At 47.7% G+C, this 13,318-nt stretch overlaps 1 protein-coding gene across 2 annotated transcripts in view; it reads left to right on the top strand.

Annotated features, from left to right (window-relative positions):
* Positions 1–13,318, top strand: part of MGAT4B (alpha-1,3-mannosyl-glycoprotein 4-beta-N-acetylglucosaminyltransferase B) — a 51,468-nt gene that overhangs the window by 31,295 nt on the left and 6,855 nt on the right. Inside the window, exons 2-9 of one of the 2 annotated variants that reach the window (XM_027724054.2) lie at positions 4,451–4,630; positions 5,321–5,461; positions 6,287–6,420; positions 8,863–8,909; positions 10,961–11,074; positions 11,516–11,591; positions 11,969–12,083; positions 12,831–12,961. In XM_027724054.2, the coding sequence (XP_027579855.1) occupies positions 4,451–4,630; positions 5,321–5,461; positions 6,287–6,420; positions 8,863–8,909; positions 10,961–11,074; positions 11,516–11,591; positions 11,969–12,083; positions 12,831–12,961 (938 nt within the window). The remainder of the gene's footprint in view (positions 1–4,450; positions 4,631–5,320; positions 5,462–6,286; positions 6,421–8,862; positions 8,910–10,960; positions 11,075–11,515; positions 11,592–11,968; positions 12,084–12,830; positions 12,962–13,318) is intronic. The other variant, XM_039384279.1, reaches the window with a different exon arrangement.

The following is a 13,318-nucleotide window of genomic DNA, read 5'->3' as shown; positions in this document are numbered from 1 at the left end:
AAATCAGGAAGAACAGTCATTACAGAGAAATCTTCTGTAGCCAGTTTGATTTTCTGCTCCAACTTCACTTATGTTTTAAGGGAACTGCACTTTTTCTTGGCTCTTTTAACCCTGGGAACTCTTGTGCCAGCCGGTCAAAAGGTACAGTTATTCTCTTGGAGCTGAGATTTTATGGAGATAAACACTTCAGAGGTTTGAGGGTTGTTTTTAGTTTTTAAACCAAGTCTCTTGAAAGTCTTCTAATGAGAAGCAAATCCAGCTAGCAAAGCCTTTGCGTTTGCTTTTGAAAAGATTGAATTGGAGGGAACTCTCTGGTGCTGGCCATGGGTCTGCTCTGCTGGGAGAGGTTATCGGCGGAGAACAAAACCAAAAGTAATTGGGCCTGAAATATGGACGTGTTTAAAATGCACCTCAGACTCCCTGGGAGGTTGGAGTGTGATTGGAAAGAAGAGTGCAAAATACAGAATTATAACATTCCTGACTGTATATATAGATATACATATATATATATATATATATGTGGATGACTATGTGAGATTTCAAGGTGGGGGTTTTATTGGCAATGGACTGATTTTTTGCCCATCTGCTGGTTTAGGACCAGATTAGATATTCTGCTTTCACTCAGAAACTGAAAATGGATAAACAGAGTGGACACAGTTGTCTCAGCCCTCACCTCTGCTAGCAAACATGGTTTGCATTTAATAGTCACTTGAATAAGAATGAAGCCACAGAATTCTCCATCATGGAGAAATACTTTTTACTAAACGTGTGCTGTCTTGCATGAACAAATCCTTTGGAAAGGCTGCAGGAGCTCAGCTCTGTGGGGCATCCATAAGACTCCTGGGGCACCCATAAGCCCCACCAACATGTGCCCATCTGCTGCATCCTGGCTCCTAGAAAATCACAGAATCACAGAATGTTCTGAGTTGGAACATTTCAGGAGCTTCAACTCCTGAAAGGGCCCGTTCAAGCCATTCCTGCCCTCTGCTTCACCAGTGGTTTGTGTTGTTGCTCAGCAAACCCAGCACAGAGTTCACAGATAAAAAAATGAAGCCTGGCAGCTGTGGCTGGGGAGAGAAGGGAGTGTGGGGAGACACTGGTCAGTGAGTGATGCTCAACTGGATGCTTCCTGTGGCCTCTGTCCCTCGGCGCCAGGCTGCTCCCTACTCCAGGAATCCCCCCCTCCAGATCTGCTCCAGTGAGCATGGGATGGACAGATGGTGACTGGCACTCAGCTGTGCCCAGCGCTGCTTCCCCGCCCTGCTGAGCACCGGAGGATGCTTGATGCCCTCCTGGAGCTTCACGGCCAGCCTGCTTCTAAAAACAGCTTGTGAAAAACCACTGAGTGCAAATATGGGCCCTGGCAACGTGAGAAATGGGTTCTTTGCAGGGCGCTGGCCAAGCACGATGTGTGCTGCAAGTTCGAGAGGTTTTTGGTCTCCCAGGTCTGTCCTGCAGCCTGTCACCTAACACCTTCTTTCTTTCTTAAACCAGTATATTTTAAGCCCAAAGCAATGTGTTATCTCTCCAAAAAAAAAGTAAGCTAAATCTTTTTTGTTTAGATATAGTTATAGCTGCGAGTTTTTGTCCTGCAGTGCATGAGTCTGGGGATATTTTAAGAGCTCTGTTATCTTGTGCTGTGAGGGAATACAATAAATATGTAGATAGGGAGTGCTGCTGCTTTGAAAGGTAGGTAAAGGCTCTGTGCTGAACTGACACTAGCTGAAAAATTTGTTCAGCCTAATTAGCAGCAAATCACTTCTGTGTCCAACCTTGCTTGTAGAGATGGGAGCCAATTCCCCCCCTTTTATCCTCTGCTGCCCTTCGTGGGTTTTCAGAGCCCTCCCTGGCTGAGCGGTGAGGGTTTTTGTGAGGACACAGATCTGCAACCACGTGTCACTGCAGACTGATGAGTGCAAAATTACTGGAAATTCATGGGAAACTGTACTCCCATCTCAGGCTTTGTCTAGGATTGTTCAAGCTGTCATCAGAACCAGTCATGATCGATCAGCTTTTAAATTTCATGAAATTTTAATTAAAGAATAGAAAGCCTACAAAGACATCATAGGACAAGAGTGCTGGAAACAAATACAATTTCACTTCCAACCATTAGCCAGAAAAGCAGCAAATGGTTGACTGCACATCACCATTGCAGTCTAAGGAAAAGTACAGCTCTTGGCTTCGGCGGGCAGGTCATTAGTGACTGAATAATCAGTGACATTTCCCTTCTAAATCTGACACAAATGAAGTGCAGTGCTCTGGAAAAAGCCATTAAGTGCAAAGCCTTGCCTTTACTCTGCTCCAGGTATTGCAGAACGAGTTCTAATGGCAGCCTTTGGCTGTGATTTGGCTTTGATAGTATCCACGGGATAGTAACCCCCCAGGATGCCGAGAGCCAAGTGCTTCCAGCCTTGCACAAGCCATCGTGTTGTGCAAAAACAGAAAGTGAGACTTGTTCCTTGCTGGTGTTCACAGATGCAGCTGGTAAAAGATACAAGTAGGAAAACCTGTAATCTAGAATACTGGGAAGCTGAAAGGTGTATTCTTGTGCCTGAGAGATACCAACAGGTAAAGGTCTTACTCATGGTGGAGTCAATTTGGAGCTGACATCCTCCTGTGAATTCCCAGGGCAGCACTCAGAGCTGGGTGTTAACCTGTTTTTCTGCACATTTGAAAACGTTTTCTTGATGGGAGTGGAGAGAGAGTGGCACTGCACAGGAAAAGGGAAGGACTGGTCTTGTTTATGTCTGTCCTTGACTTTCGCTGAATAACGTGTTGTCAGATGGACAGAGTAATCAAATGGGTGTAACTTCCTCTGCTCCCTCCCCGTGTGCCGTGGCTTTGAAAGTAGTGTCAAAAGGTTAATAGGAGCCAGACTGCCTTGGAGGGGGACTTGTGCTAAAGCAGCGAGTCTTTAAGAAGATTCTTCTGGGGGAAAAGACTGAATAGGGGAAACTTTTCCTAGGCAAAAGCATTACCAGGAGCTGGACTGGGAAGCACTGTTGTCTTGGAAACTCTGTGCTTTGGAGCTGGATGTCTGATCTTCAAAATTCATTTTTCTTTTTCTTTATGGACCCCAAAATAGAAGTTGTTGATGCAGTCAGTGTATCTTTTTTCAATTGCTTTGATTTATATTTAGTCCTGCATTGGGAAGTTCCAGGGCAGTATTTTTGGTCATTATCTCTCCTGGTCGTGTTTGGGTTAAGAGTCTACTATTCAGGGGATAAATCTGTTTTGGGTATAGTCCCGTGAGTTATAGTCGTGCTGAAAACACATGAGTGACCACAGATAAAAGTGTGTTTTTAATGAGCAATTTCATTAATAATAGGGAAAAAAACATCCCAGGAAGGTTTGTTAGTGGTTCACCAATTCCACTCCCAGCTATTGAATAGTTAGTTCCAGCTGAAGGCTCTTGTTAGTTTTATTGCCTAAGCAGGGCATGGGAGAAGATGTTGTTTCAAAACAAAAGGCTTTCTTGCCTTATCAGAAGTTTCTTTTTTATATATTAGGTTTATGATGTATCTTTACAGTGTGTATCCAAACACTTAAATTTATATAAGCATCCAGGCAGATATTGCCACGTGATATTCTTTATCCTGACATGTTTTGGAGAGGTTAGATTCCCAAAATCTCTTTTGACTGTTAAAATTTGGAACTCTTTTCTGAAGCTGGAGGAAGTGCAATCTAAACCCTCATCTCACTGCAGAGCAACATTTCCCCTTGCCAGCATCTTGCTTTCCATCACTCAGGGTCCTCCAGGAGATGGTGGTATTTGTGTGCCCAGAGAAGGGTAATGGAGCTGGGGAAGGGTCTGGAGCACAAGCCTGATGAGGAGCAGCTGAGGGGGCTCAGCCTGGAGAAAAGGAGGCTCGGGGGGACCTTCTCACTCTCTACAACTCCCTGACAGGAGGTAGGGTCGGTCTCTTCTCCCGAGTAACAAGTGACAGGACAAGGAGGAAACAGCCTCAAGTTGCGCCAGGTGAGGTTTAGATTGGATATTAGGAAAAAATTCTTCATGGAAAAGTCTGTCAAGCATTGGCACAGGCTACCCAGGGGAGTAGTGGAATTACTTTCCCTGGAGGGATTTAAAAGATGCATGTGGCACTTGGGGACATGGTTTAGTGGTGAACATGGCAGTGCTGAGTTATCAGTTGGACTTGATGATCTTAGAGATCTTTCTCAATTTAAACAATTCTATGATTCTATTTCTACATGACCCAGAACCCAAGTTAAAACAGAAAAAAGGGAGTAACTTTATTTTGTTCTGCAACTTGACCTTCCCTCTCGCCGACCCTCTCACCAATGGGTGCCTGCTGGGCCACAGCTCCCATTAAATCCATGATTTAAGGACTGGGGAGACAGGAGAGGTATGAGTGATGGGCATTGCTTTTGTGCCTTGGAAACCTTCCGAGCACAGAGGACAAAACTTCTCTCTCTTTCCCATCCACAGGTGACGTTGTGGACATCTACCAGCGGGAGTTCCTCGCCCTCCGGGACCGCCTGCACGCAGCCGAGCAGGAGAGCCTGAAGCGCTCGAAGGAGCTCAACCTGGTCCTGGAGGAGATCAAGAGAGCGCTCTCGGAGAAGCAGGCCCTGCGGGATATAAACCGGACCTGGAGCAGCTTATCTGGTGAATAAACAGAGAAGTTGAGGATCTCGGGCAGTTTTGAAGCTGTTGCTAATGAGGAGGTAGAGAGGTGTGCGTGGTGTGCGTGTGTGCAGGGCTGTGGACAGGACCTGCTCTTCTCTCCCCCGGCATGAGCAAATTGTGGAGTTCAGAGGGACTTGGGAGCTCTTAAACTCCTGTTTAATTAGAGGTGCATATGCATCATTAAACAGAGATTTGCCTCTGCTGAGGATATTTGCCAATTTGCTTGCTTACAAGCTTTTTTTCCTCCCTTGAAAGTCACACACACCGTTTCCTATGGCTGTATTGAATCCATATGGAAAATGGGTATCCAAAGAGAGGGGAGGAAGGAGTTAGGCTGGCTGAGCACCCCTCGCCAATTTATTTGTTCTTTTTTTTTTTTTTCTTAAGTTGCTCGGTTGAAGAAAATTGGATCTCTACAGAAAGATCTGATTTGACCTTCATTTTATCTTCATTCTCCCCTCTCCTTCCCAAATATTTTGGGACTTCTTTGAGGCCCTCCTGGCTCCTGCTGAACTTTAATTGGGTTTGTGGTAGCATGTTAAAGGTTGGCCTGATTTTTTATAACCCAGCAGTAGTCTCAGGTGGCCAGGCTGCTCTAAAAAGGCTTTTTGCCTTGCAGTCTCTTCCTACCTACTGTGCCTTGCAATTGATTCCCTTTTCCTTTTTAAGACGAAACCAAGTTAAAACTGTGGAATATCACCAACAAGAATGTGCTGCACCTTCCCACCATCTTCCATCATTTGCCACATTTGCTGTCTAAGGAGAACAGTCTGCAGCCAGCCGTGCATGTGGGACAGGGGCGCACTGGAGGTAAATGGGAATTAGTGCTGCTTCTGGTGCTCTTCCTCACCTTGGTGCCTGTCCCTCCCCTTTCCTCCGGGCCTGGCTGTGGTGCAGGAATGAGCAGGACTGAAGGAATGGCTGCATGCATCATGCAAGCTTCCTTGGTATCGTGACATGTGGGGTGGGTAAGCCATGTCACGTCTGCGAGTCTACAGGGGAGTGCTGTCTATGCTCTGGACTGGCCCTAAAATGTTCTCGATGCTTCTGCCAGATGTTGTTTGCTGCTTTCCATCTCCAGAATGCTCTAGCCTTTGCCTGGAAGAGGGTCAGATAATGCATAGTTTGCAGGTGCTTCTTGGAAACTCTAATTCATCTGTGGAAACAAATCCCATCTGGAACAGGACTCTGGTTACTAGACAATTCCCCCCTGCTCCTAAATCCCAACCCAACACCAAAGAACTGACTTGCCTCTCCTAAACTGAAGTGCTTCTGGCCATGGGAGGGGTTTGGAGAACAAGAGTGGTCTTGAAGTTGCTGTTCACAGGCTGAAAAGGCCTCTGGGAGGGGGAGTGGGTTTGGGTGTTTCCTGAGACATCATTCCTTCAGTAAGAAAAGGCAGGGTCTGTCTGACTGCCATGGGTGCACTGGGGTGCTGCTGGTTGGCACTGGGCTGGGGGACAGGATTGTGGGAACCCTGCGTAGCCCAGGAACCCACCAACCTGCTGCTCACTGCTGGGTTTTAATGACAGAGCTTGGCCCTGAGCAGGTGAACCATGAGGTGGTCAGGGAGCAGAGCAAAGTGTCTTGCCCAATACAGCCCCCTCTCTAAAATCTCTCCATGGCCCTGGGCAGTGTCCGTCGTGATGGGAATCCCCAGCGTGAAGCGGGAGGTGCATTCCTACCTCACCGACACCCTCAACTCCCTCATCTCAGAGCTCACTCAGCAGGAGAAGGAGGACTCTGTCATCGTTGTCCTCATTGCCGAGGTAAGACACACCTTTCCCAGTTTGCCCTGTTTCCCTGGCTCCCATCCCACTGCCTGCCACACTTGCTGCCAAACAGGACACCGCTGACACAGCCACCAGCTCTGTCCCTTGCTGGGAGGATAAGCCCAGCCCAGGATCATCAGGTGTGTCTTGCCCAAAATGAAACACTGGTTGGGCCAGAGAAGGTCAGGATGTGAACAGGCAAATGTGTCATGTTAGCAGCTGCCTGTGGGGCACATCTCATCTAAATTGTGATGCTTCTTGCAGGGTGCTTGAGTGGTTATTCCCTAAACGTGCTGAAGCAGCCCCATGACCCTGTCTAGAGGAGCTCTGAAGCAGCTCTGTTTCACCACGCACCTGTAGGACAGCCCTAAGCCCCTCTCAAAACCCAAGAGTCGATGATTTGGGGCTGAGACTAATATGCCTCTTTGTACTGGTGCCTGGAGCCCCGAATCAGTTGCTGAATCCAAGGGCTAAAAAGCCTTGATACATTAATCCACTAGAGCTGCTTTTATCTATGGGTTTAGATGGTTATTTTTCTCCATGGTTTTCCCCTCAGGATTATTTTCTTGAGCCTGAAGTGCATTTGTCTTAATTTCCAGAAATCTGGTGAGAAAGATAAACCTCAGTAGCCTGTTACTGGGAGCGGAACAGAGATGAATGTCTGGGTTTGCTGCCTGTTTACCCATAATGTGACATTTTGAGTAGCATTTGGCCTCAGGGGCTCTGGCTTGTATTTTGTACAAGAATGTGTGCACACATGGGTGCAGCCCAAAGTGCCCAGGACAAGGTTTGGTCCTGGCTGTCATCTGCCTCCCTTGGAGGCAGGTTTGGTGGCTGTTTTTGCAGTGTGTAGGTTGAAGCATGAGAGGTTTTAAGCAACTTGACCCAAACCAGCTGTTTTAAACTGCAGTAATATTATTTCTAGTTGACTTGAAAATAAGGTGCACACTGTGGTGGCAGCTCCTGACTTCCATGTGTACCTGTGACGAGGGAAGTGAACAACAGTAAATTAATTAAGTAAATAATTAAGTAAATTAATTCTAATACTGTGAAGTGCAGGAGCACACAGGCCATATCCCAGTAACAGTGGTGGAAGTTGTTGCAGATCCCACCATTGTCACAAAGTTTGCCCTTGGAGCTACACCCACTTCTGTGCCTGCTCTGCCTCTTCCCAAAGCATTTCTCTATGTACCTACACTTGTTAGGGCTCCTTGGGCACGGGATAAAGAGTAAAAAGTGGAGAGGGTATGAACCTGGAGCAGATGCTGAGTAGTTTGGAGACTCAGCACAAGTGCACCAACTGAATGTCCCTTGTGGGATGGGGACCTCTCATTTCCAAGAGCCACTGCAGGTGTCATCCACAGTGGCTGGGCTGCCTGAGAGACTCGGGGGCTCCTTGGCTGCTGGATGGGAGCCCTGAGGTGAGGTGGCCAGCTTGGCTGTCACCAACCCGCTGTTTCAGACACTTTGGAGTGGAGCTGCATGTTTCCTGCCTTTGTTTTTCCCGTTGCTGTTTTTTTGGCAGCACTGAGGTAAGAAATCAGTCCAGCGCTGGGACTCTGAGCCCTATTTAGGAAAGGGACCTTTTCCTCTCGAGAAAACCCTCCCTTGTCACCATTCCAGTGTGGAAGTGCTGTCCTCAGCTTGTGACACATGTCCCTGGTGTCTCACTTCTCACCTCCACCCGGCGCCGAGCACAGCAGCAGCCGGTCCCGGCTTCTGCGATGCTGCGTCTGCAGATCCACCACAGTCCTGTGATCCATCTGACTGCCCAAAACAATGCCACCAGCAGGAAGCAGGAACAGTTTTTGCTCTGGGGTCTCCTGCCCTTTGTTCTGGGGTTTTGTTTTCCCATTCACTCTGCAGATGTTTTCTGTCCCGTGCCTGTCCCCGTGTTTGCACTTATCTCATCCACAGACAGCGGCGCTGCCGACCTTTGTCTCCCAACATGGGTTGCCAGGTTGATTGTGGGAACAAACTGAGGGTTTTTAGGAAGGAAAGTGTCAAAATGAATGTGAAATGAAAAATGCACACTTATAAATAAACCCCTCTTTTTCACCAAAGGGCTGGAGATCTTCTGCTGAGGGTATTTGCTTGGATGCAAGCCAGTGGGTGTAGGGAAAAAATAAATAGCCCAGAAGTTAATAACACTTTGTGTAAACACTTGGTGCTGGCAGGGGCAAAAGTGCCACGAGAGCACATGGGGAAGATGTGCTTGAGTCCTTTGGGATGGATTTTGGTGTGTGATGCCTTTGTTTAACATTGGCCACAAAGGAGGGCTCGTGAGAGTAAAACTGGATAAAAGGAGACATGAAGGTGAATGTAAGATGGTACAGAGGTGCTGACAGTACCCCCGGGGTGTGTTGAAGATGATTTCTGAGCCATGGGGGACACAGGCTGAGGCTCAAGGCTCTAACACTGCTTTTCTTTCGTTTTCAGACGGACCCACAGTACACAGCCGGAGTGGCAGAGAATATCAAAAACTTGTAAGCATTTCCAAGTGGGTTCAGCATACAGCTTATGCCTGCAGCAAGGCCAGGGAATAGCTTCATTAAGGAGAAAACACACACTTTTCTGCTTCCCTTTTTTATTTTGTTGTTGTTTCAGGGGTTTTTTTTCCCCATTTTTAAACTCTGGGCTGCCTTTGCTATTGCTGCTTCCACTTTCTGCTTCTTCCAAAGTGCATATGCAGCTTCCAGGAGTCTGCTTTGTGCTCACGGCATTTAACACAGGCAGTCGTGTCGTTCTGTTTTGCTCCTTCTGTCCTGGGGCATTGTGAGAAGATGGATTATTTAAATTTCCAGTTGTTTCTGTGTCTAGTGCAGCCCCGTACCCGTTCTGTGCAGTCTGGGCAGTGTGGGAAGCACACCCAAATGCTCCTGCCTTATTTTGCTTTAAAAATCCACAATCCATCTTTCTTCCCACTCCAGCCTGTTTGTTTTCCCCTCGTTTCAGGCTCTAGTTACATTTGTCTCTTGTGCTGGCTGCTATTTATGTCCTGGAGCCTTAGTGGCTTTTGCAGCTTCGTCTGTGGCTGTTTAAGCCAAAGCTGGTGTTGGATCATGAACCGTGAGCCGGTCCAGGCGTTAACGGCGTCAGAGCTCTGAGGCAAAGGAAGAAGGTGATGAGAGAAGGGGCAGTGACTCCGGTCCAGCTCCTGCGATTGCATGTTTCCAAAGGATCGCAGCCGCCCTGCGAAGGAGAAGCAAAAGGGCAGCACATCCTCCCGTCCCCGAGCCAATGATGGGAGAGGGGCTGGGAAGTGCGTGGTGAGGGTTGTGTTCCCGGGCACTTGCAGAAGAGCTGAAACAGAGCCCTCCATCTTGCTGTGCAGGAGCTGGCAGGGCTCCCCTCCTTCTGCCTGCTGGCGGGAGGACACACTTATCGGGGGATAATGGACTGATTGTCCGATGGATCCTGATGAAATTACCGGGCGCCGCTGCAGAGAGCGCCTCTGCGCAGAAGACCTGAAACTTTAATTGACTTAATGATTTGATTTCTCGTCATCCCCCTCTCCAGTGCCTCCTACCCCTCCCTGATTCACTGAAATTATTTTTCTTCCAAATTGAATTGAGGTGGTGTGGGGCCAGGGCAGGCTGGACTTCTCTCGCAGGAGGGAAAAAGCTGTTGCTGCCTCAGTGCAGGTTTTGTCAGCTCAGTGAGAAGCTGCTGTTTTGCTGCTGCCCGAGGAAGGGAAGATTTGAAAATGTTAGCTGAAAAACCTGCCAGTCCCAAGGAAGGAATAAGGAAGGGAAAAATAAGTGAGAAGTTTTTGGCAGTCTTGCTGCTTTGTCTCCCTCTGTCCCATCTCCCGTCCTGCAGACTCTGCACAAACAAAGGAAATCAGCCTTGCACCAAATGTTCTTGAAAAGGCAGCATAAAAATAACTGGTTTTCCCGCTTATCTCTCACAGTTAGAGCAATCCTGGGGTATTGCTTGCAAGGGTGATGTAGCTGCCTGCTTTTCAGATGGGTGACATTATTTTCTGTTTGAGTTTGACTCTTTAAAGGGTTCTTAAGCACATTATAGGAAAAGTAGATGCTGATTTTATCAGCATAAGAGAACTAGGTAGAATTCCTGCTGGTTCTCTGAACTACAGCACAACAGTGTTTTAAGCAACTTAGCAGAAATGTATAGCGTAATCTCAGCTAAATTAATTTTAATTACTGATGCATTTGGGAAATCTCTAAATGCCAGTAATGCCAGCAAGTCCTTTCTTTGGTGAACCCATCTGCTGGTCGTTTAAGCCTGTAAAGAGTACATGGTGCTCACGGCTGGTCCTTAAAGCTGACCTGTGTGTGTGCACGGGAGGGAGGAGGAGCATGTGGAGCAAATAGAGACCATGGGAGGGAGAGAACAGCTTAAAAACTTCATTGCAATCCCTGCTGACGTCCTTTGGTGAGGCCTGGAAGTGCGTTAGCTGCTGGGGGAGTTTGACCTTAGGGGCTGTATTTTTTGGTTGGGTCTGCAGCTCAGTGATGGGTCTGTGGTGTGTCAGACATGGAGGTATTTGTTTACTGCTGCTTTTCTCCCTCAGATTCCCAAAGGAAATACACTCAGGTCTCCTGGAGGTAATTTCCCCGTCTCCGCATTTCTATCCTGATTTCTCCCACCTGCGGGAATCCTTTGGGGACCCCAAGGAAAGAGTCAGGTAAGAATCAATGAGCTTATAAACAAGCAAGCCCTGAATTAAGGAACTGTAGCATTTTCCCTGCCGACTCCAGCAGAGAAAGCTCTTCTGCAAGGTCAGGCAAGGCCCTTAAACTTGCTTTATCCAAGAGCTGGAAGGATATGGTGTGACACCAGGGATGAACTGGCATCAGCTTTGCCAGGCTTGCCTTCTGCTGTGCTGTTTCCATCACCAAACAAGGGGCTCATTTTAACCCAAATTATCTTCATTTTGGAAGTCCCTGAGCTTTCCAGTAACTCTTAGCTGACCGGTGTGAGACCAAAAGGGAGAGGCTGAATGCCATCCCCTCTACCTCCCGGAGCTGTGTCACCTTCTTGTCTTAAACCAAGCCTTGGGAGGCTCCCTGGAGCACCCCACTATCCCAGGAGAGGTCAGCACTCCCACTATCTTTGTCTCTTGCAGGTGGAGGACGAAGCAGAACCTGGACTACTGCTTTTTAATGATGTATGCCCAGTCCAAAGGCATTTATTATGTGCAGGTGGGTGTGGTGCTGGGGGCAGAGGGAAGATGGGGGTACTTGAGAGTTCACTGTGTCTCGTACCAGCTGAGAGAGGGCAAAGAGCATGTCCAGTTGTGTGATGCAGCAGAGTGGCAATGGGTTTTAACAAGATAGGTTCAAAAGCTGGGTTTCTAAAGTACTTTTAGACTTGGAGGCCTCCCACCTAGGGAGGGCAGGAATCCTTGTTTCCTTTAGCTTTTAGATTGAACGAGAAAAATCTGCTTGGTGCATCTTCTGAAATAAACTGGGTCTGTGCCAAAGCTTTCCTCTGGTCTGTGGTGGGATTGCTCTGCGTAGAGAGATTGTTACTGTGACCTGCATGTGTCATTGGCACTGAGTGTCCTTTCCTTTTGCAGCTGGAGGATGATATTGTGGCCAAACCAAACTATCTCAGCACGATGAAGAACTTTGCCTTGCAGCAGCCCTCTGAGGAGTGGATGATCCTGGAGTTCTCTCAGCTGGGGTTCATTGGTAAGGTTCTCCCCCACTCACCCCAGTCCTTTCAGGCACAGGCACAAGTGACAGCATTTATGCTCTTGGCCAAACAAATTGTCCCCATGAGATGGTAAAATACTTGGACTCGATCCCTCCCTATTTTTGCAATGACCCTTGTCTTTGCACAGGGGAGAAAGATCCTCACAGCTGGTACTGGTGATACTCATTTTTAGTAAAAATAAACCTGGTCAGTAGCCCAGCTGACAGCCAAAAGCTTAAATGTGACCAGTAGCTTTTAGACTGGATAGGATCTGGATTTGCCTAAGAGTGTGCAAAAGGAAGTTTACATCAGCCCAGAACTATTTTGGGATCAGCAGTACATGGCTGCAGTAGCAGTTTGATCTGTTGTTTTGGATACTGGTTTGATTGGCTTAAAACTTGTAGTTTTTGGGGCAGGAAATGGTCTGTCCTGCAGCTGGCTGAATGTTTTTCATCCTTATTTCTCACTACTGAATGGGAGAGTTTTAGACCTTTTGATACTGCTGTGACCTGTGAGACTCTAATTCTTTCTAATTCTGCGATGAATATTAAATCCGGAACTGTATTAGCAGTGCCAGCAGTGCTGGTACATAAACCAGAGCCACACAGTATTTCCTTTACGTAGAGAGATGGACAGATCCCACTTTCGCAGCCCAGTCTCCCAAGTTTTTACTCCCCAGCTCTGATTCTTGATCATTTCATACCATAGCTCCTCTCTCTCTTCTCTCTTTCTTTGTGCTGTAGGAAAAATGTTCAAGTCTCTGGATCTGAGCTTGATCGTGGAGTTCATCCTGATGTTCTATAAGGACAAACCCATTGACTGGCTGCTGGATCACATCCTTTGGGTGAAAGTCTGCAACCCTGAGAAAGATGCAGTACGTGAACAGCCTCAGTTGAAGGGAAACCTTCTGTGGTGTATGGGCAAATGTGTGCTTGGCTGTGTCTCCAGAGGACCTTCTCTGTGAGCTCTGGTGCTAACTGACTTTGCACCGATCCGTGCCATCCCTGTGGAGAGTGCCACAGGGTGCCCCTGTGGATTGTGCAAGCAGAGACCTGGGAGTTCAGGCTTTTGTATTCTGCAGCTGCCAGTAGCCATTCCCCATTCTTCTGCATTGTTTTTCATTCCGGTGTGCTTCTCTCCCTGAAGCCATTCCTTGCTCGCTGACTGTAACCCTGGAATGACCCTTTGACGCCAGCCCCGTGTGCCGGAGCGCCCGGAGCACACATGGAGG

The sequence above is a fragment of the Pipra filicauda genome, unplaced genomic scaffold, assembly GCF_003945595.2.
Source record: "Pipra filicauda isolate LSUMZ 115617 unplaced genomic scaffold, ASM394559v2 scaffold344_size1527164_pilon, whole genome shotgun sequence".
NCBI lineage: Eukaryota > Metazoa > Chordata > Aves > Passeriformes > Pipridae > Pipra > Pipra filicauda.
This window is presented reverse-complemented; position numbering and strand designations above follow the sequence as displayed.